A 24,224-nucleotide genomic window follows, 5' to 3' on the forward strand; every position below is an offset into this window, starting at 1 on the left:
ACAAGTTCAATTAAATTATCAATTAATCTTCTAAAAATGTTCCTGATAGTGGTTTAAGGTACAAAATGTCAGTAAATAGTGGAAACACTGTGCAGAAAATACCATTTTATTTGATTATCTACCTTGAACACTAATAACGCTAGAACATATTCACATGTTGTAAGCTGGAACAAGTGCCATTTTCTCTTTAAAAAAAGACCTTCTTAAATCGTTAATTGATGAGCAGATTTGTTGCAGATTCATTTTGTGTTGTTTGATGATTGACTCATCACTGCAGCTCTTCTATTTTGTTGCCACTTATAAAAATTATCTTTTTTTTTCTCCACAGGGACCTGCGGAGTAACTTGATCAGTCGCATTGAACCAGGCGCTTTCCTTGGATTGCCAGCACTCAAAAGACTGTGAGTAGTGGTAGAGCTTCTGCAGCCGCAGTGTCTCTTTTAATGTGGTCTCTCTGCAAGTGTGTGCGTACTCTACATTCATACATTTAGCCCTGCTGGGATTTCACTTATGTGTCCTTTATATTATTGCAACCAAAAGAACTAAATTCCAGCTTTTTTAAAGGCAGTTTGGAGTTTTTGCTTTAATTATTTGCCGTGTGAGAATATGAATATTGAGACTGAAGAGGCGCCTCTCGTTCTGTGTCCTCTTGTGAATATTTGTCACTTTGAAATGTGGTCGAAGCCTTTTTCTTTTGGTATTTCAAATTGGTAGAGTTGTTGTGTTGTGGTTACAAAGCTTATTCAAATTCCCAAGCAGTCAGTGTAGTGTCTGGGCTGTGCAGGCTGTATGTGTAAGTGTTATTTTTAATAGCATTCAGTCAGAGACTGCTTTCAGAAATGATGCAATTATATATTGTATTTAAAGCAGCTGTTGTTTTTGTCTATCTATGTAATGTGCTGTGCGTGTTCTAGCAGGTCCAGAGTGTATCCAGTGTCCATAAGGGAGCATGGTCAAGCAGCAGTCTATTTCTACTGCCTTGTTTTCTCTGGCCCACTGCCAGAAACCACTGCAGACAGCATGAGGCCTTATATACTTTCACACACTAGGGGAAAAAGAAAAGGGAGGCGGATATATAAATGTTGGTGTGTGTGTGTGGTATCTGTGAATGTCATGTGATGATAATTTCGATACGCAGGGAACACAGTCCATCTGGGATTTGTGGTGTGTAAGTGTGGGAGGTCAGAAACTGCGTACGCAAGTGTATAGTTGTGTGTTTCTCTTGTGTGCATGAGAGAGAGAGTGCACAGCATGAATTGGAATCATCCGACAGTACCCAGCCGCTGCCAACACAAACTTGAGCTTGGCTGCTGCTGCGGAGCAATAAGAGCGAGACAGGAAGGCAGTCAGCTCTTTGGCTCAAGCCCGGCCTCGTTTCCCCCCTTCATCCCCACTGCATATTCATGCCACACTCATGGATTCATGCATGTCTATATGTCTTATGCATATTAAAATCTTAACCCCCCACACTCAAGCTATTCATAAAGGCTTTGCTTATCACCACAGAGTGATCTGCAACCTCAAATGGATATGTGTGTTCCAGAGCACAGTTTGGTTTTGCCTGAGGGCTACAAAGTTTAATTGGCCCCACCACCCGCCTCAGTTAATTTCAAAGGGTAGTTGTCACTCACTCGACTGTGGAAGGGAGGGAGCACAGAAAAGGGAAGACGAGCAAAGGAGAGGATGAAGTAGTGCTGGACCCTGGGAATGTAAACACAGATCATCAAAGGTTGGCATCTACCACTACTACTCCTGACATCCACCCTGTTTTTCTCCCCATTTTTGTAAAATGGGAGTGGAGTTAATTGGAGGGATGCACGATAATATCGTCACGTCATCTGTATCGGCAGATATTGGCTTTAAAATGAAATATCGGGATTGGCCAACATGCTGATTTCTGTAAACCAATGTATCTATTTTTTATTCCTGACAAAGTGAACATGTGCAAAACATCAACCCAAAGTTTGAGTATTTTGATTTTATTTTGCACGACGACTGAATATTACATACATTGACAAGCGAATTTCAAGTCTCCATCTGCTGGTGGACCATGATGATAAGAGTATGCATAATACAATGTTAATTCCCCTACAGAGGAGACTTGATGATCGCTAAACTTAGGTGGGGAAAAAAGTGGATATATCAATATCAGTATCAGTCATCTGACAAATGAGTTGTTATATATTGCCATAGCGGATATCGGCAAAAAAATTCAATATTATGCATCCCTTGTTAATTGGCAGCAAGATGTACATAAAAATAGATTTTTACCAAGTTCTTTTTAATCACATTTATTTGACATAGCTTGGGCACATGCTTCTCTACGTTTCTCTTTGTTTTCATCGCTGACATTCCTCTCGACAGCCTTTGATTTCTCTCAGTATTGCCTAATGGGGAGTGGGATTCAGGAGGATGGTTAGGAATGGGATGGAGGTTATTACAGGCATTACAAAGCCCTGTTTCCTTCACTGTTTTTGTAAATGCTGTTAAATCTGTGTTAAAACTACTAAAGAGAGTTAGAAAAGAAATAATGTCCATGTCACGCTAAAACCAGATCCACAGATGAGAAGCCTGGCATATAAAGAACTCTCCACCTCACCCTCACAACAGGACAAACGTCTGATGTAGGAAAAAAAAAGCCAGTTGTCTGGGTTTCTTTTATTCGTGCTGGGAGCTCCAATTTAGGGTGCACTGTTGGTCACACCCTCTGGGAAAGACAAGTGTATCCCTTACTTCTCTTTTCACACAGTTACACACAAAACATATTCAAACTCTCTGTTCTCTCACAACATATAACACCCAAACTCCTCTGGCCTCAGCCCTCTATACTCTGCATTCCACCAACAGCTGAACAGTCTTGAGCCTAATCACATCGGGCTATTTTTGCTACTGCCCCTCATATCATTCACAACAACTAAAGCGCTGCACTAAAACAGTCCTCCATGCTGTTAATGTGTCACATGCCGGTGGTTGAAAGATGTATTTGAGATTAGTCTTTGGTAATGAATACTATTAGACTTGTAAAAGCAGATGGAGATATAGCCAGACAAGAAAATCAGTGATGTGTGGATTCATTTCCAAAAAAAAGTTAGTTATAAAGACTCCTAGCACAGTAAAAATGAGGTAAAGTAATAACAGCATCAGTCCCTTGATGTAGCTGTAACTCTAGGATTTGAATCTAGGCGATAAAGTGAGATGAAAGTCTGCCTTTAGCTAGGGGAGCCCCCTCCCTCCGCCCGTTCACTTCTCCCGTGTTATCCTTCCCCTGACACACAATGCTTGCACAAATTGGCAAGCCTGCAAAAGGCGGCTTTTTCTTCTCTTCCAAGTGGAACTAATAACCTCACACAGTAAATTCCCCAGCTGGTACCTTAAGGACCAACACCAATAATTACATAAATGTTGGGATGTTAGCATATGCCTGACAGTCATTTTCCAGGTATCATTTTGCGTCGCATTCCTGGAGCACCCCAGGATACAGTTTAGCTGGTGGGTTGAGGTAATCTTTCTTTTCCCCCAGGCTTTGGTTTCTTTTCTTGGCACTTTTTCAATGATTGGATCATTCACAGAAGAATATGTGTTGCAGCAGATGTGAAGGTGCTCAGTCTTTAAAGCTGTGAGTCACTATGACGTGTTGCGTTAGATGTTATCTCTCTGGGAGGTTTAAGAACCTTAAATCTGGTTGTTGGATAATAACCACGTCGAATAACTTTTCAAAGCTATGTAGGTTTCAGCAATTTTCAAAGCTGCACTAAAAATGTGTTGAGCAAATGTTTTTCCCTTATTTCTCATCTTGTTAATCAAACTAGAGGTCCAATATGACAGAACTGAACCATAATGGACTTGGGAAATATGTTCAAAGATATGATTGGATCTCATAGTTTTTTTAAAAATATATTTACTTCTCTCTTGTTATCTGATCCTGTGTCAGCCATATCATTAGCATTTATGCAAGATCTTGTGATCAGCGCTGGTCCTCTTGGATCTTCCTGGGCACTACACATAATAAAAAAGAGACCTGGGAGTCGCCCCAGAGTGGAGCACGGAACCTGTACGGGTCGGTTCTCAGGGCTTAAGTCTATCTTAGTTGTGAGACGGATGTGTTTCAGCTTGTGGGTGGGGTGTTTGCTTGGGGTGGGGTGTACTGTATCATAAAATGGTGTACTATAGTTAAACTCCAGCAGCATGGAGCCTCCATTGAATATTTCCTCTTTACAGCTACTTCCAAATGTTTGCACACTGAGTGTAACTCACAGCGGCAGGATCAGTCTTCTCCGTGTTCGGTCGTGGACTCGCCTTTGATTCCTTCTGAAAGGCGTCAGGAGTCTCACACACTTCCATCTGATGTTTGCCAGAGACATCATGTTAGGTCACATCCAAGGGAGAAACACACACTTTTGACATTTTTTGACATCAATCATAGGTGATTAATCATCTCCCAGGGTGTTACTGTGCCTTTGATGTGTAGGTTCCCCCCGGAGGCCCACATAGACACATTATCTAAAAATCACCTTGAACGTTGTAAACCTGTCAGCCGAATTTTTGGGCACTTTGCCTCAACTTGTCTCTTTTAAGTCTTTTTTTTTTCCAGCCCCCCCACACTTTTATCTCAGCGGCATCTTTCCTGTTTATCAATTTTTCTTATGAAATAATCTGAATTTCATGGCTTATCTTGTCCCAGCCTTTTTGCAGCTCACTAACTGATGGTCTCTTAGACCAGTGGTTCCCAACTGGTGGGTCGTGGTCCATTCTGAATAGACTGCAAGTGACTCGCAACCAGGTCGAGTTTGTGAAAAACACACTTTATTTTGAATTTCCAGCACAGAGCTTTTATTTTGAACTGATTTTTTTGGAAGGCATTTTTTCTTAAAGAAATCACCATGTTTTTTTTAGAAAAACAACAAATGTTAGTGAAAAAGAAAATTGCCCAAAAGGAGAAAAAAAAAGAATCACCAAAAAATGTAGTAGTAGTGGTAGTAGTGAAGTAAAAGAATCGTCAAATAGTTTTTAAGAAAAAAAAAAAGTTTTAAAAAATCAACCAAAATTTCAAAAGGAAAAAAAAATCTCCGAAAAATCTTAAAAGAAAAAAATAAACAAAAAGAAAATATGCCCCCCAAACCCAAAGGCTCACGGCAGGCATGAAAAAATTGTGATTTTCTTTTAGCCCCTAATATCCTGTTATTTACATTTTGTCAGATAAAATTGAATATGCAGTAATTTCAAAGAAAATTGTGGACCTTGAACTAATGACTTAGGAGAAATCTGGACCCAGAGGCTGGAACAGTTGGAAACCACTGCTTTAGACCATTGTTGCTGTTATGCTGTGTTCTGAAAAGTGGAAGAAATAACCAGAAATGTATTTCTCTGTGTGTCACAGGGACCTGTCCAACAACAGCATCGGCTGTCTCAACGTAGACATCTTTAAGGGCCTAACCAGTCTGATCAGACTGTAAGTATTTTTATAAATACGTGAATTGTGTACTAAACCATGCATTAATGTAATCATGCCTTTGTTATAGGCTGGGATAAATGATCACTGGATTGTTCTGTTTTTTCCAGAAACCTTTCAGGGAACATGTTCTCGTCATTGGCTCAGGGAACCTTTGACAGCTTGGTGTCTCTGAAGTCATTGTAAGTATGATAGCAAGCATGTTGCTGTGCACAGAAGTCTAAATGCATCAATCTGTGAATGTGATGTCTGAAAATTTACTATGAAAATTACTGAAATCAAAATTGTTCTTAACAAATGGTGAATGAGGCCATTTCCATTTTAAAATGCCATTTTGAAACAAAAACAAAATCCATACACACAAACATTGTAGCACCATATCAGAACTAACCACAGTCCTTACTAAAACTCTTGAAGATGCTTATTATATGACCATTCATGTACACTGGCCTGCGTGTGCCGAACAGGAAGCAAAGTCTCTGCTGTGCAGTTGGTTTCTTAGTTACAGAAAATACTACAGAGAAGACAAAAAGTAAAACCAGAGATTTTTACGCCCCCTCACTGGTCTGTCCCCCTGTGTATCTGTCCCTTTATCGTTAAAGCAGTATCACAAGAATGTCTTGAGGGAATTTCTTCGTCCACTTGGACTCAACAATGAACTGATTAAAATCTGATGGTCAAAGGTCAAGATCTGTGTGACCTTTTCTGTCACATTCTTGTGAATGTGATATCCTAACACCTTGAGGGATTTTTTTTCCAAATGTGGTGTAAACGTCCACTTGGACTCAACGATGAAGTGATTAAAATTTGATGGTCCAAGGTCAAAGGCCAAGGTCACTGTTACATCCATTTTTTGCCCCAATTCATACACTAATTTTGACAGAACTTGACACGAATGTCTAATGGGATATAATGATGACAACTGAGATGACAATATATATCCAAAAGGTCAAAGGTCAACTTCACTGTGCCATCATAATGTAAAGTATAGGTGCAACTTTACTGGTTCTTACAGATATACAACTGCTTGGCGGTAATTCTAGTTTTTCCTTGGAGCAAAGACAAGGTGTGATTGTTCCTTTAAGTAACATGAGTAGAAGGCGGTCAGTGCAGCAAAAAACAGACTGGAGTTTGTTGCAAAGCAAATATGGCAACATATCAGAGTTGTTTCAGACACATTTATATTATCCATGGCCGCAGGAAACCATGGCCAGAAAAAAAGAAGTACCCACACAAAAAGGATAAAATCACAAAAGGTATGTCGGCCTAGCTTTAATGTTTTGGCTTGATATGTTGCGACTGATAATACCCATCGGAGGAAAATATGCGTGTTTTCATCATTTTCGCACATCTCCATTTCTGCTCATCCAGACTAAAATGCAGGGCTTGAGTTTTCAGACTAAATTGGGCGGCATTTTCAAAAGGTCTCCGTTTTAAAACGAAAACTTGGATGGAACCAAAGTCATAAAATGTGTGTTTCTGTCTATCCACAGAGAATTTCAAACGCCTTATCTGCTGTGTGACTGCAACCTCCTGTGGCTGCTGCGTTGGATCAAAGAGAGAAACATCGTGGTGAAGAACACAAAGTGCTCCTTTCCCCAGTCTCTTCAGGGCCAGCTCATTACCTCCATCAGGCCGGAGCTCCTCACCTGCGGTAGGGACACACACACCTAAGCTACACAGAAACAAGAATTTGCACACATATAGATTTGACACAGCAGAAAGATATCACCCTCAAATAGTAGTTGTTGAATCATTCGCCATTTCAGCGACATCATCTGATGTGTCATTTGTCCAGCCTCTGACATTTTGAAAGGTTGAAATAAGTCATGCTGAGTTGTGACACAGATTGTAGTGTCAAAATGGCATGCTGTCTCTTTAATTTTTCTATTTTGGTATCAGTGAGGCTGCTGGTGTTTGGGGAACGGGGGCTTGTGCAATGACACGGGAGATAAGGAAAGGGCTGCCCAGGCCAGTGCTGCCTTTGTTTGTACTTGCTCATGTCTTATCAGTTTGGCACTCATCACAGTGAGGGATTATGAAATACATGGCACAGATCTAGCAGGAGCCACGGCCTGACATGAATGACAAATTGCCCAGACTTCAAGGCACTGTTTTAGTATCCCAGTGTGTCCGGAAAGAGCTGAAAGTGAAACAAAAAGACAGTGTCTTCAGAGAAAATGGCCTAAAAAATTATTTATGACAAATATGAACCTAGTAACAATATTTTCTCTGTGAGAAATTACAGCCTGAATCTCCTCCTAATATCTGTCTGGTGTCTCCAGATGCTCCACTCGAGCTGCCCTCCTTCCAGCTGACTCCGTCCCAGCGCCAGGTCGTCTTTCAGGGGGACAGCCTGCCGTTCCAGTGTCAGGCCTCCTTTGTGGCCGAGGACATGCAAGTGCTGTGGTACCAGAATGGCCGCATGGTCAAGCCCGACGCCGCCCAAGGCATCTTCATTGAAAAGCGCATGGTGCAGAACTGCTCTCTAATTGCAAGGTACATTCATGTTAATTTTGTGTGTACTGTAGTCATTTGCATTATATGAGAAAAAAAATAATTCACAATGCATTGCATAGTACTATCAGCATTTGCATTTTAAGCTTTTTAACAGCTGTTAATTCCCTCTTAGACAAATTACACATCAACATCTCCGTCTAGCTTTTTGTGTTAAATGTCTTAAGTTTGTCCAATTTCTCCTTCATGTCTCCTGTTAGTGCTTTGACCATCTCAAACATTCAGCCCGGCTTCACTGGGAACTGGGAGTGCCGGGTCAGGACAAGCAGGGGAAACACCACCAGGACTGTGCACATTGTTGTGTTGGAAAGTTCTGCTGAGTATTGCGCTCCTGAACGCGTCTCCAACAACAAGGGAGAGTTCAAGTGAGTATGCATACACACACACATAAGCGCACACAGAACTACTCATCTTTCTACACCAGTCGCCTTAAAAATCACGTGCAATTCTGTCAGTAGGGCTGCAACTAATATTATTTTCATTGACCTTTTCTGCAGCAGATGTTTCGACTTGTCATAGCAGGAAAAGCACAGGTAAAACTGTTAACAATGGCTAAGATCCATTAAATGTGCTAGTAAGCGATTACTAAAACACTAGAACTTCTCTTAAAAGGAATGCAGCTATCATTAATGTCATTGAATACACCTGTGCTTTTCCTACTATGACATGTCAAAATGATTGCTGTGGAAAAAAGGTCCATTGTTAATTGACCTGTCAGTTATTTTCTCAATTAATCGGCAAGCTGTTTGATCAATAAAATATCAGAAAATAGTGAAAACTGTCAACCAGGGTTTCCTAAAGCCCAAGATGAAATGTTCAAATGTCTTGTTTTGTCCACAAACAAAAGATATTCAGTTTATTGTCTAAGAGGAATTCAGAAAGTATTCACATTTAAGAAGTTGGAATCAGAGACAATTTTTTTTTCTTAAAAAAAATACAGATTAATCGATAACCAAAGTAGCTGGTGATAAACATCTGGGCAATTTTGGTTATTAGAAAATGGTCTTAACCTTGACTGCGAGTAGCATTAAACAAGTCTTAAAAAGTCTTATATCTGCCTTGCCTCAAGGTGCAGGATCCCTGATCGCACATGTCCTACTGTTTACATTTTTACAAATCGCTGGTAATTTTGGTCTAAAATGGAAATAACATTAGCAGAGTAGCTTGATTCATAATTAGTTCAGCAGACCTTTTAATTTGCCAAATTGAATCCATAAATGCATGCACAGATCCATTCTCACAAAGTGAATATAAAACTATGAACCAATATATCTCAAGTATTACATTTACAGCATGCTGTCATGGCAAGCCCTGTGGCTCCACCTTGTGGTCAAACATATGAACTACTTCAAAGCTTTGGCCACAATCATTACATGATTCTTTTGCTATTGATGTTACACATATTGTAGCCCACATGACACAAAGTAAGGAGAAAACAAAGACAATCCATGTATCAGTTAATGGTGAATGGAAACCTGTATTTCTTCGGCTTCTTCCAGGTGGCCGCGCACCCTGGCAGGGATCAGAGCCTACCTCCCCTGCAATAGACTGCCATCAAGCGCGGGCTCCTACTCGGGCAGCTCGGGTGAAGAACAGCGAGCGTGGCGCTACTGCGATCGCAAAGGGCTGTGGGCGGAGGAGGACTACTCCCGCTGCCAGTTCCAGAAAGATGTCACAAGATTTTTATACGTCATCAACCAGGTATATATCTGGTTAATGAGACTGTCTGCTCTGTAACCTCATTCACTGTCCTTGTTTCAATATTAATTCACTCCTCTGAGTTCATCTTAATTTTCTGTATCTCCCTCTTTGTGTGGACTACTTCAAGTTAGATAAAGACTAACGCTCTCTCTGTATCTCTCCGCTAGATGCCTCTGAACGAGAGCAACGTGGTGGCCAGGGCCCGACGCCTCCTGGTCTACACAATCGATGCCGCCAACTTCTCGGACAAGATGGACATTATCTTTGTGGCTGAGATGATTGAGAAGTTTGGCAAGTTTGTTGAGAAGTTTAAAGATGTAAGTCTTATAGTGTCTGCGCTTATGTCTGTAAACGTTTTAACAAGTAGAATGCAATGTGTGCATTTGGTGTGTTACCCCCTGTCAAGGACAGATAGATTAATGCTCAACAGCTGTTTGTTGTCATGTTGTTTAATGAGAAAGGATGTCACGACTTTGGGCACAGCTGTAGGCCAGCAAAAAGAAAAGTTTTCAAAGGAGCCCCTTACATGTTCTAACTGCTGTAGGCAAGACGCTCTGTATTTTAAAGCATATTAATATTTAGTTGGGTGACAACATGCTCAAAATGTTCCTCTAATCGTCTTTTAGCACAAGTATCTCCCTCAAGCATGTGTTCAGGGCTGTTTGATACAAGCAAGATATGGTTTATGTTCCAACTCTTGTAATTCAGAATACAAGTCATTTAGCTGGTGATTCCAGAGCTGTTGAATGCGTCTATGTATGTCCATTTACTAATGTCAAAATTCTTCTCGTCCCACAGCTGGGTGAGGTGATGGTCAGCATGGCCAGTAACTTGATGCTGGCAGATGAGAGGGTGCTCTGGATGGCTCAGCGTGAAGCCATGGCGTGCTCCCGCATCATCGCATGCCTCCAGAAAATCGCCGTCTACCGTCTGGCCACAGCACAGGTCTTCTCCCTTGTAAGTCTTGTCAACAACACTATGGGCCCCTTTTTTGGCAGCGCAACAACCAGTGATTAGTATTTTTCTGACCTTGGGAGGAACATGCTCCACACAAAAACCTTGACCTGCTTGTGCTGTTGTGCAGTGTTTAGCTGTTATTGTTGTGAAAATGAAATAAAAAACACATACCTTCTGGCATTAGCTGTTGATTTGTGGTGTTGTGTGGTAATGTCATGTCACTCTACACAACAAGAGGATTTTCTGAAGAACAGGGTTTCCACGGTCATGGAAAACGAGAATAGTCATGAAATTTCTCCATCTTATTTCCAAGGCCTGGAAATGTCAAAGAATAGGTTGAAATGATTGGATTCATTTTAAAAATCGTGGAATAGTGTTGTGTTTAATAAATTGTTACAGTGCTCCTCCGTGCATCATTGTTAATGCAATGATGGATGGATGGATGGATGGATGGATAGATAGATAGATCAGTTAGTTAGTCAGTTACTTAGTTAGTGATATTAATCCCCAAAGGGATATCAAGTCATCACAGCAGTCCAAAATATTAAAATACAATGACAAAAATTACAATAACAATTTTTTAAAATATCAACAGATTATGAAATAATAACAGCAGCAAATTTATTTTCTGTAGCCAGCAACATATAGTAACTCTGATATCCATAGATATGAGAGGATTTCTTTACCATCACGTATGTTTCTTAATTTTATTTGCTGTTTTTCCTCTGTGTCTTCATGTAAGCAACCTCTACGTCATGTTACACTATAACATTTTGGTTTTTAATTAATTAAATCAAATTTTACTGTTCCCGATGTCCTTCCAGACATCCCCCAACATAGCACTGGAGGCTCACACTATCAGGGCCAACGACTGGAACGGCATGACCTGCATGTTGTTCCAGAGGCACAGCCCCGAGCGCACACCCGGACAGGACCGCCAACTCACCTTCAAATGCAACACAACCAGCTCATTCTCCAGCATCCTTCACAAGGTCAGATCCTACCTGAGATAATTCTGATTTGTCAGCAGGTTGCTGTGAGTGAAGTTTTATTATGGGGTTTGCTTTTGTTTGCAGCTTGGAAGCACATAAAACAAAATGCTTAATATAAAGAAAACAGTAGAAACATGTTTTTTTTACTTGATTGTGTCTTTTTATGTGTCCCTATAGAGCACCATTGTCGAGGCTTCCCTGCAGCTTCCTCAGTCTCTCTTTTCCCAGGCCGCACTGCCTGGACAGCCAGAGGACATGGTCTACAAGCTCCATCTACTGGGCCTCCGCAATGGCAAGTTTTTTCCCTCCACCGGCAACTCCTCCCAGCTGGCTGATAGTGGGAAGAGGAGGAGCGTTGCCACCCCTGTTATCATGGCCAAGATAGGTGAGTCACAATGTTTTGGTTTAGTCATAAGTGTTGAATATGTTTGTTGTTTACAGCAGAGGGAAGAAATCTGAAAATATTCTGACATACAACAGCAATGAGTCATAAAACATCCAAAAGTGTTTTTTTCAGTGTCAATTCTGATCCCCCTGTCTGTGTTTAACTATCAGATGGCATGTCTCTGCGTGTCCTGAGGACGCCCGTTAACATCACCCTGCGACGCTTTGCCCGCGGCTCAGATGCTGTGTCTGCCTGCTGGAACCTCAGCTTGGCTGGAGGCCATGGAGGATGGCAAAGCGACGGCTGCCGCATCCTGGGCCACCATGACAACTTCACCACCATATCCTGCAACTCTCTTGGCAACTATGGCCTGCTGATGGTAGGTTGAGTTATTCGTCATGTTTATTGCATTTGTGAGGCGATGATTTCCAGTCATCTCTATCAATGAAGATGGTCTGTATCATGAATTCGTTTTTTATGCCTCTGCACTAGTGATACAGTTGTTCACTTGGACTCAGTGATAAACTTATTAAAATCTGGTGGTCAAAGGTCACTTTGACATTTTGTCAGACAATAAATTGCTAACTCTAATTTTGGGTGCCCGCCTTGAAACTGTGCCGATTGTATAAATCTTCGGTGCTGCCGGAGCTAAGAGTGTGTGAAGCAGATATCAGTGTAAACTGAAACTGAAACTGCAATGTGGAGACATACAGCGAGGTGGAAATTCTATTTTTTTTTTTTTTTTTTTAGTAATTTTATTTGTTGTTTTTAACTGTAAAGTGTGTAAATCAGCCATGGTCATTTATTTGTTTAGCTGACTGGCCTTCAAGTGGCCATTAACAAATGTTGCTTTGTCTACTAAAGGTTTACTGGCTGGCACTGAACCAGGAAAGAATACCATGATAGAGACAAGCATTGTGTTGGGTTGTAACATGTTTTGACTTGAAGTAACAATATAACATAAAACTGAGAATGTATCACCTCCTCTGTCACACAGGACCTCAGCAGTGTGGAATATTTTTCTCCAAGCATCCAGCCCCTGCACCCAGTCATCTACGCCACCACCATCATACTACTAATCTGCCTGTTCACCATTATTATCAGCTACATCTACCATCACAGGTAAGACATTACCCAGGTTGCTTTTGTATTTTTCTTGTTTTAAGTTGTAATATTTTTGCCCTTTTTTCTAATCCAAAGACTAAAATAAAAACTCAACATGTCTCATCCATAAGTAAGTAATGCTTACCGATTTTAACTTAACAATCTGTTGTTTGTCTGACCTTAGGTCTGTCCGTGTGAGCCGCAAATTTTGGCACATGTTGGTCAACCTCTGCTTCCACATCTCCCTCACCTGCGGGGTCTTTGTGGGTGGCATAAATCAGACGCGCTATGCAAGCGTGTGCCAAGCAGTGAGTATACACCGCCCGCACACCTCCGACACTCCTGCTGTGTTTGCCTCCAAACTTTGCAGTCAACAGTGAAAAATGAACAAGTGCTTCGCATGTTTTCAAGGAAAAGATGTTGGGAAAAAGTTGCCTTTGGCAAAGTTCACCCCTCTCATTTAAAAAAAAAAAAAAACTTGTGGAAACACGGTAAAGGATGCATCGAAAGACAGTAGATTGTTTCCATGGCTGCAGGCGATCCTGCACCTCCCCTCATGGTGGGTTGTACTGAGACACATTACTTATTCATTTTTCATTGCACAAAGTACCTGGATGAAAGCTTTTGGCAGAGAACTTTTTGTTTATTTATTTAATCCCCCCTGGCATAAAGATATATCTCACAGGATGATTTTTTCAGTTTAGGCCGATGATGACATACTCAGTACAAAATTGCTTAAGGATCATCATGCCATTTAAAAAAACGTTCTGCACTGCATTCCATCAACCTCTCTTAGGTGGGCATCTTGCTGCACTATTCAACTCTGGCTACCGCTTTGTGGGTGGGCGTGACTGCACGCAACATTTACAAACAGGTGACTCGCAAGGCCAAACGCTATGAAGAACTGGATGAGCCTCCTCCACCACCGCGGCCTATGCTGAGGTACGATACTGACACTCTTGCATTACAACATACGTGGCAAAATGTATACATAAGGGTTGCATTTTCATAGGCAAGAAATTGCTTGAATGTCTTTGACTTTGCTACTCATACTTTATGTAACATGTCAGTATACTGCAATCACTTTTGTGTTTACCAAATGAAAGAAAAAAATCTACAAAGATATCTAGTTTGACATGAAAATATTGATATAATATCTATATATTACCATCCCTAATATTAAGTATCAAAATATGTGTACATTCTCCCAATAAGACAGCAAAAACTATTAGAAAAGGGTAGAATTAAAAAAATAAATAAATAAATATAGGCGACAAACTTTTTCGTGTTGTGCTGTCTATTTGTTTTGCTTTAATCATAGATCTGCATAAGCATGCAAGTACAGATAAAATCATAGCAGTCAGCTAATGTAAACTACACTTGAATTTCTAACTGTTCACAGGAAAAAAGGGTAATCTTTTTTTACTCTTTTTGGAGGATGTTTTTGACATAATCAGGTCATCTGAAGATTTGTGACACCTGTCTTAATCTTTACTGGGAGAAAAAAACAGCAGGCAATGTTAATGTGGCCCATGCTTTATACGGTGTATTTTGACACATATAATGCATCTAGTGCAAGACCGTCTGATGATTTATAATGACATGTAAGGTTTACATACTTTGGACATTTAGAGTGAGAAGAGGTCATTGAGCTTTCTCTTGGCACAAGTGGTCATGTCAGTTGGTGAAACTGCCACAGGGTGTCAGTGTAGAGGCCTGAGGTACCACTGGACCTCTCTGTCCAGTTCATGCCCACTTGTTGTCCCACAAACAGAAATTCTAAAGCAAACAGCCACCTCTCTCTCAGGGTTTGTACAGCCATGAAAAAAACATAAAAGTCATGGAGTTTCCATAAAGCAATTTCCATGCCTGAAAAAGTTTTGGAAAACTGAATATATCCTGAAAGTTTTGGAAAATTCATCAATTTTTCTTTCACACGCCAATCATTTTTGTTTTTAGAAAGTGGCTGTGATAAATGGTCTATTTTTGGTTATTTCTAACGAGAATGTGCCTTTTGTGCTTTGTTAAAAATCTATAAAAATTTTAATAGAAAAAAACAATCTCCAAATTGTTTTCCTAAAAAAATCTCCAATTGTTTTTTAAAGGAAAAGAAAGCTAACATTGTAAAAAAAAGAAAAAAATCATCAGTAAAATAAATACAAAATACAGCCCAAGTTGTATGTTGTACAGTTGTAAAATAATTGACATGTACCAAACCCTCTCCCCTCTCATAAATAACACAGTCCCTAATATATTTAAATATTCAGTTCTACTCGTGTTCTGAATGTATTATTTTTAAATGAAATATATATTTACACACATATATATATATATATATGTGTGTGTGTGTGTGTGTGTGTATATATATATATATAATTAGATATTATGTACACTAGTAATAATAAAGAACTGGCAAGGAATATAGATGGTGTTAGAGAGAATATTGTCTTAAAAATTTGCCCCAAAGTCATGGAAAAATGTGTGTTAATGCTGTCTGTGCTCTCTCCAAAAGGTTCTACTTAATTGGCGGAGGGATACCCATCATTGTCTGTGGAATCACTGCAGCAGCAAACATAAAAAACTACGGCAGCCGGACCAATGCACCATAGTAAGTAGTCCCTGTAAAGACAGCAATTAAAGCTCCTGTCCCTCTATATGTTCTCAAGGTAACGTGGTGTCATTTTATCTGAGCAAGAGCATTTAACAAAGGAGCATCCAGGCACATTACATTCTATCCTCAGGAGGAGTCGCTTTAGTTATCGACCGGCCAGGCTGCATCACTTTAGTAAATAATGAATATTTTTATGAGGGTTGGAAAAGTTTATTCCCTGAAGTTGTGATTATGGAGGCCTATTATTGTTCTGTGCATCTAAGCAACAAGCAACTGCTGCCAGTTTACAGCGAACTCCTCCACCCCGCTCCTACAGTAGCAGCTGTTTAGATCGTGCAACGTGGCTGACTAATTAAGAAATCTGGACCCGTATCTTTCTGAAGTCTTTGGAGTTTAATTAATTTCTCGCGAGCAAGACGTATCCAGCCCGTGTTATTAGATGTGATGAGACAGTTATTTTAAAAATGAGGCGCAAAAGTTTTTCAAGGAGTTTGTGAAATCAATAACGATGGTGACAGATTAAGATGAGGAGGCGTGGTATTGTTTTAACGAGCACTGTTGGCAGTTTTCCTTTCAGGAGGTGCCACATAATTTAAATAATTGCTGAAAGATGATCTCAGGATTAATCCTCTTCAGGAATCTTAAAAGCCACATCTATTATCTCACTGTAAATAAAATGTTTGATTGCTGCTTCTTTGTCTAGTTGCTGGATGGCGTGGGAGCCCAGTATCGGCGCTTTTTATGGCCCGGTGGGATTCATCATCTTCGTGGACTGCATGTACTTCCTCAGCATCCTGCTCCAGTTGCGCCGCCACCCTGAACGGCGTTATGAGCTCAAGGAGCCGACAGAAGAGCAGCAGCATCTGACTCCAGCCAACACAGAGGCCGGGCCAGATGGTCCCAGCAGCCACTGCCCACCCCCTCGCTCTCCAGCTGCAGCCTCACGAGGTGGCGTCTTCCATAGTGTCCACTCCCCACACTGTGCCTCTGTCGGCGCTTGAAAATGAGCACACCTTCGCTGCTCAGCTGATGGGCGCAGCGGGGGCGTTAGGGCTGTACGCAGCCCTCTGGGTGTTCGGGGCCATGGCTGTATCACAGGACCACCCCTTTGATTTAGCCTTCACCTGCCTGTTTGGGGTGGCCGCACTGGCACTGGGGGCGTTCATGGTGGCGCATCACTGTGTCAACAGGCAGGATATGAGGCGCTATTGGTCCCAGGCTTGTTGCTCCGGGAGACGAGCCTACTCCGCACAGGAGGACGTCCTTCTGCCACAGCCTGGTGTGGCAATGACATCCACAGCAGGTTCTGCGAGCAAGGCAGACGGGGAGTCAACAAAGTGCGGCCACAGCAGTGCAGACTCTTCTTACACAAATAAGAGCGCCCCAAGCATGCGCAACTCCGCCCACGGCAGCAAGCTGACCAATCTGCACGCAGAGGCGGCGCAGTGTAAATCTGCCTCCGCGCCGGTGACTGCCAACGGTGCAGCTGTTTTGGACAACAGCCTGACTGAACATTCACTAGACAATGAAATTAAAATGCACGTAGCGCCAGTTGAGGTGCAGTTCCGCCCCATGAACAACATCAACAATCCAGCTGCTGTCACCAATGGACACACAGGCCGGCATCACAAAAACAGAGCGCGAGCGCACAGGGCGAGTCGGCTAACTGTGCTGCGAGAGTACGCCTATGACGTCCCCACTAGCGTCGAAGGCAGCGTGCAGAGTGCCCCCCACAGGCGGCACCACCATTACGACTTAGCAGCACGCAACAGTCGACGGGCGGCGTACATGGCCTACAGAGAGCGCCATCAGAGCCAGCTGCAGCAGGACAGCAGTGACAGCGCGAGCCTGCCACGCCGCCCCCGCTACACAGATAAAGGAGGCGGCAGCACCCTGGGAAATGGGTCAGTGGTAACGGAAGAAAGTGTGGCGACTGCTGCAGCGTCAAGCTCCAGTAAAGACTCTGGTCCTGCACAGCAGCCCAGCAGCACAGAACTAGAAAGCCAGCCCAAGTCGTACGGGCTCAACCTCGTCACTCCAAACGGTGGCACACTTAAAGAAAACGGACAGGCTGTGCCTTTAATGAACACAGAGAGTACAGCCAGTATAAAGACTGGCTTGTGGAAGCACGAAACTACTGTGTAGCGACGGTTTCCGTCCCAAAGACTGCATTTTGATATGTTTCCGCCTTTAAACTGTGAAATGTCTTTTTTGTACATGTATTTTATGTACAAGCAAATCATTACTGCCACTGAACTATCTTTGTAGATATGTTTTTGTAAATGTTCTATTTTTATAACTTTTAATCCAAACCCTTTTTATTCCATTTTAAGAGTTCTGTAGATAAATCTGCATGGACTGAGCTGTGGCCCTGTGCATACCCTTACCCTGGGGATTTTTTTTCCATTTTCTAGTTTGTCCCAACAATAATAAAAACAAAAAAGTTCCGTTTACCTAATTGAAAGTTTTTATCCTTGTGATAACACCCACAATCTTCCCTTAGGTCTCTGCAGCCAGTGCAAAGGTGAGTCAGAGCTGTTTTGTTTCGAAGAATTACTCTTGCTGACAATGTATGACAAGCTGGTAATTGGGTTTTTTCGCTGACCTTCAGGTGGCCTCCGGTTCCTTTCTCCGTAGCAGAGCAGCACTTTAATTGCAACTGGCTGGTGGCTTAGGGCTCTATAGGTGTTTTCTCCCTGCCTGCTGGCAGATTTGATGGGTGCACCTTACATTCTGGGCTCCCGCTGACTTGATGCCTGAGCTGTGATTGACAGCTGACTCACAGGGCAGCCGTCATGAGATGTAAGAATAATGAGTGTAGCTCCTGACTCCTCCACAGCCTACAGCTGAACTGGAGTCCCACTCACAGCTTGACATCGCTGTTGGGCAGAGAGCATATAACAGACATCGGGTATGATTCCACTGCTGAGAACTCTGGAGATGGATTAGTATGAATGTTTCTGACATGGCGGTTGTGTCCACAGCCACGGGACGTTCAAGTCTGATGTCGAATCGGTTCTCAGCATTTGTTGGGTTTAAGGGTGGTGGAAAAGTGGTGGAAGAAGTATTCAGACCCTTTACTTAAAGGGATAGTTCTGATTTTTTGAATAGGGGTTGTACGGGTTACTTATCCATGGACACTGTAATACATACAGTTGATGTCAGTCGGTACGCCCCCAGTTTGGAGAAGCAGGCTGGAGTCCGACATTGAAGCTAAGCAATGTACAAACTGTAACAAAATGTATTTTCACCACCTAAAAAAAGTCAGAGTGTGCACTATATTAAGAATATTTTCACAGCTTTATCTTTCTGTCTGACATACATTTTCAGAGGAAATATTAAGCCATTATATTGCTTTATTCAAAGCCAGACTCACAGGAGCTGCTGCTGTATCTTTTCCTTAAACAGACATTTTGTTTATCTTGTATGATTTTGGTGTTTAAAGGGTTCGTTTGCAGCAGTAGAGCAGCAGCTCCTGTGTTCATGGAGCTAAAATGACTGTTTGAGTCTGCTGGCTTTGACAAGAGCATAGATGGAAACCTGAGGCTTTTAACAGCCTCCCACTCTGAATAGGTTGTCTGACAGAAAGGTAAAAGGGTGAAAATGCTTTCAATATGACGTACATTTTAACTTGATTTAAATTGGACATTTTTCAGTTGGCTAAAATATGTTTTGTTGCCGGCCTCCAACCACGGCAGTACATTACTTAACTTCAGTGTTGTGTAAGAAAAAAATCCAAACTATCCCTTAAAGTAAAAAAAAACAAAAAAAAAAACTAAATGATCCCTTTAAATAAAAGCAACAATAAAAATTGTCCTACAATATGTGTGTGCTAAGTCTACAGTAAAATGGCTCCTGTGACTGATACTATATATTGCGTTGTTAATGATAAATACTACTGGATCAAATTTTAATGGTCACGCTGCAAAATATTCCCATAATTCCCCGCATTTAAAAAGTGATCAGTAATCGTCGCCTACTGATCATCCCAGTCACAGAAGAAACAGAGGGACAGCACAGTTCCAATTGCTCCAATTTTTCATTAATGGCATATTAATAAAACACACATTTCACTCAGGCAAAGATGTATTGCCAGGCCATCTTGGATGTGACAAATTATAATAAGACTTTTGAATTATGTAGAGAGCAGTTACGCCTTGATTAGTGGCAGCCTCACTGATTCCCTCGAGGCATGAAAGAGTGATCTTCAAATAATTGCCAAGGTTCTTTAGCGCTGCCATCTGTTATAAAGTTCATCTAAGGTTGTCAGCGAGGCGGGAATGACAATCGGAGGATGTTTGTGCTGTGTGGGAAAAAAAGCTCATCAAGGCAAATAAACTGATGGTATCACCGCTTTCGGATCACAGGGACACCTTGGGCGGAAATCGATAATAAATTAAGATAAAACAAATGGAGTCATTTAGATCTTTTCTTAGTCTCATTGAGAAGTCACAGGGTCAGATTAGACAGCCCAGAAATAATACATCAGAGATATTCAAATACCAAAAAGCATCAGTTGCTGCTAAACAGTCTATTTTAAGATACAGTGATGATCCCTCTGTGACGTCTCTTACACTTTTCCACCCAGTTTCCACTTAGTGCGCTCCGTGGAGCATATCTGAGCTCAATTCCTTACCAGCAGGCCCAGGGACGACCAGCGTCAGACAAGTGATGTGTTGTTTACATTTTCCAATCGCTGCTCGTGGCGCCCGGAGGAAGCATCTGGCTTTGTTGTGGAAACTTGCCACTGGAATGAAGATTGATACTTTTTCAAAAGTGAAGCCATCTGACTGCGGTAGTTGTAATTAGGTGGCTCTGGCTGTCCAGGGGAACCACAATATTTTATACCTGCAGTGTGCTAATAAACCCCAAAACCCTCCGAGGCCAGATATACAGATTAAAGCAGTCATTAGCATCCTGGCTTTGTGATGATCACTGTCACTGTCAAGCAGCTGTCTGCACTGATAATTGGTGAATTTATGTAGTTTTGTTAGTTTAAATACTTACAAATGAGGAAAAGTCATATCAGTATGCAAGCTGTGTTTAAGCTAAGGTTGGAGCATTTGCAACTGTTTGCAATGAAGCACTAAACACACATTCATACACTGAACACCTTTTTAAGACAAATGCATGATTACTCAGCAGAAATAGCCAATTGATACTATGAAATTATTAATATTAATTGCTCTTTTTTATCAGAAATGTTTTATTCTTGCAGGATATACTTGCACATCATTTCCTCAAAAATAGCTTACTCACATCCTCACCGGAGCCAAGGGATGTTACAGTCTGCAAATTTGCATTTTGCGATGCCAACTTGGTTTTTATGCTGATAAAGCTAAAGAGTTATTTTAAGGAAAATAATTCAGAAATAGAGAAGTTTTCCTGTCTGTGTTTTGTGTCTGATTCATATAAATGACAGTGGGGGAAACAGAGCATGAAAATGAGTCAAAGTGATGGAATGCAGATTATTCTAAGGAGAAGGAAAGGGGGGTTCAAATTCCAGTGTATTTCTGGTAACTTCAGGGGGCAAACACTAAAAGATTTTGGGTTAAAGTGACCTTAGCTGGACATCAATACCGACTGTATTTATGTATATTCGGTTATGATCAGATCAGCCCAGACGCATGTTAATACCAGGTCCAAATATCAGGAAACCATGTCAAAAACTGCTTAGGAATGGCCAAAGAAATGTGATTTATTCCTCAGATCCCAATCCAGTTGAGCATTTGTGGGTCGTGTTGGTACCCTACTTTGCAGCCCACAGGATTCAAAGGATCTTCGCTGAATGCCTCCTTGATGTCAAAGGTCATTTATTGTCCAGATGTTAAAACCAAAATATTTCCTTTGTGAAAAAAAAAAAACGAGTTCTTGCTTCGGGCTGCGTCTTAAATGTGGATAATCAAATGTCCCCTCTCAGTCCACAGTGTGTCCTAAAAGTTCGAGCTGAAATTTTACAGTTTCATGACTTCTCAAAGACAAAACCAGAAAGGTACAGAGCCTATTACCTCTTTGAATTACACTGGTAACTTTACATTAATGGTTTCTGAGATTGCCTTTGTGACGTTCAGTCTTGTGCCTGGATAAGATGAATGCTTTACCTTTCTGTTGTATTTCATTCAAACTGATTAAGTTGTCTTGGCAGGAGAGCTGGCTGTAAGTGCCATCTTAAATAAACTGCCTGTCAACTGTTGGAGAATGCAACTCCACATCTCATCCTGTCAAATCACCCGAGGCTGCAAAATCAGCCATGATTTCCACCTCATAATTGACTCTTCTTTTATATTGTAGAGTGCCAAAGAATAGCAGAGCAACCCGCAGCTGTTTTCAAACTCAGGTGTGATGATATTGGGTTCATTTTTAAACTGTGTGTAAGGATGAATATAAGTGACGGGATTCTAATAGAAGCAAAGTCTCCTCATTAAACACAGTGCGGAGACCTCGTGCAAGCCAAAATATATCATGATTAAACTTTGAGCACCATCAGAGAACAGGACAGAAATAGATGCTCATTTGGTGATCTCGAGGGAGAGGGCAGTGCGAGGAGGGGAGGGCTCTGCTGCTGGTTTGATATCATTAGATCAAATTCATGCTCAAGTGTGTGTGTGTGTGTGTACTGAAATAGTTTTTCCAAAGTGGTTTTAAATCACAATTCTTTCTATGTTTGAGATAACCTGGACTTTAATTACACATTAAAATAGAGTCAAATCAGACTTGTTAGCAGATCAACACAACAATTGTTTTTCCTCCAAATTCTTCCAAAAAATGGGGTTCGGCCACACTCTAATGACATTTCCTATCTTTTTTTTTTTTTTTTTTTTTTCCCCACAAAGTCACACACATACACACATTGCCATATAATGATGACATCAAGCCATCTGCAGAGCTCTCATCCCCGTGTGTTGCTGGACCTGTGCTCTCATTAATGCCCTCACACTGCCATCCATCTACCTGTGCCAGTCTGTCTGAGCAGGTTTTGGCTTCATCTTTCTGTCCAGGTGCGGCGTTATTTATAGCCACCTCAAAAACAGTATCACTCATTGTTCATGGTGACAGTTGCAGACAGTAGCTCCCTCACACACACTTATACATCTTGGAAACTGAAGGTTGTCTGTTGGAATGCATTTGTCTTGTCTGAGTTTTTGTGAGGTCTGTGATGAGGCTTTAGGGACACATGGATGGAGGTTTCCAAATGTTGAACAATGTGAGGAGATTTTCTCTGCCTTATATGTGTTACAGAGGTTATTTTTCTGCTAAATACATCATACAAAAGCAATTCATTTTAGACTTAAAGGAAACGTTTTGGAAACATTGATACCACTCATATTTTTTGTTAAAGCTATAGCCAGACGGTTAGCTTAGCGTTACACAAATTTGAAAACAGGTGGAAGAGCTAGCATTGTTTACAACAATTACATGAGGTTATCGCCTAACATGCCAATTTAAAGTTTTTTTGCTTTGCTGCTTACCAAAAAAAAAAGAAAAAAGACAAAAACAGAACAAACAAAGGTGTGGACTCGAGTCACCTGACATGGCCTAATCAAGTCACAAATAAGAAATATAAAAATCACATATGATAAAGGTAAAGGATGCGGCTACCATGTCAGACTGTACTGCAAACTGCTAAAATGCCATGTTAAAGTGAGACTTTGTAACTTAAAAAAAAAGAAACACCACATTCTCCCTCTTACAAATGAAATGTTTAAATGATAAGCAATAAGACCCATGCTGTTTTTAATATGCTCAGGCTTTTTAGCTGGCAAAGCATTTCTTGGTATGACCAGCAGCTTAGCTTACAGGGGTTAATGTTAGCAAACTTTACATGGATATTGTTGTGAGTCAGTTCATTGCTTTTATTGCCCCTCCTTATTTGTGCTATTGTTACACCATGCTGTAGCATTTATTATCAGCCTTTATTAAAGTTAAACTGGCTCACTTAAAGGGCTAAATCTGTTTTATTGCAGTGCCTTTTAATAATTTCACAACGGTTTCCAGATTTGATGAAACGCTTTGAATAGAAAGATGCTTACAGGGCATAAAGACAAGGCATCAAACAATACGCAAACTGTAGTTTATGTTCACCTTTCACTTTGACCAACGCCATTCCTTTTTATTTTCAGAAATCTGCTGAAATCTGTGTCAGAGAAGTGAAACATTCATCGGGTTCATACTTTCCTTTTTATCTGCTGCATAAAATTCATGCATATTCCAGAAATAAATATGTCTAAAAATATACACCGAGGTTCAAAGTACTTGCTCCAACGCACACATCAAAATCGTTTAAGGAAGAAGCTCCTGTTTTCGACAAGTGTCAGCAATTTCCCATAATGCCAGCTGGGTAAATCGCCTCCCGTTTCATGATTAGTCTAAAGCTGTCTATTGTGTTTTACTGAAACAAGTGTTTTACAGTGAGACAGAAAACTCTCCTTTGTGGTATTCTTAGGAGACAGTTAAACAATCCTTTGCAAACTCTGCTTCTTCTCTGCCATGAAACAGATGTGCTACGTTG

The 24,224-nt window shown here is 41.1% G+C and overlaps 1 protein-coding gene across 1 annotated transcript in view; it reads left to right on the forward strand.

Moving 5' to 3' along the window:
* The window catches only part of adgra3 (adhesion G protein-coupled receptor A3), a 35,563-nt gene extending 17,395 nt beyond the window's left edge, over window positions 1–18,168 (forward strand). The window contains 18 exon segments of the mRNA XM_042512178.1: window positions 329–400; window positions 5,377–5,448; window positions 5,559–5,630; window positions 6,942–7,102; window positions 7,734–7,947; window positions 8,166–8,330; window positions 9,465–9,666; window positions 9,834–9,983; window positions 10,465–10,623; window positions 11,448–11,615; window positions 11,793–12,000; window positions 12,171–12,379; window positions 12,998–13,122; window positions 13,289–13,412; window positions 13,901–14,046; window positions 15,617–15,712; window positions 16,419–16,629; window positions 16,631–18,168. Coding sequence (XP_042368112.1) covers window positions 329–400; window positions 5,377–5,448; window positions 5,559–5,630; window positions 6,942–7,102; window positions 7,734–7,947; window positions 8,166–8,330; window positions 9,465–9,666; window positions 9,834–9,983; window positions 10,465–10,623; window positions 11,448–11,615; window positions 11,793–12,000; window positions 12,171–12,379; window positions 12,998–13,122; window positions 13,289–13,412; window positions 13,901–14,046; window positions 15,617–15,712; window positions 16,419–16,629; window positions 16,631–17,860 — 3,784 coding nt within the window. The 3' untranslated portion in view covers window positions 17,861–18,168.
* The last annotated feature ends 6,056 nt before the right edge of the window (window positions 18,169–24,224 follow it).

This window comes from Plectropomus leopardus, chromosome 23 (genome assembly GCF_008729295.1).
Source record: "Plectropomus leopardus isolate mb chromosome 23, YSFRI_Pleo_2.0, whole genome shotgun sequence".
In the NCBI taxonomy this organism is placed as follows: domain Eukaryota; kingdom Metazoa; phylum Chordata; class Actinopteri; order Perciformes; family Serranidae; genus Plectropomus; species Plectropomus leopardus.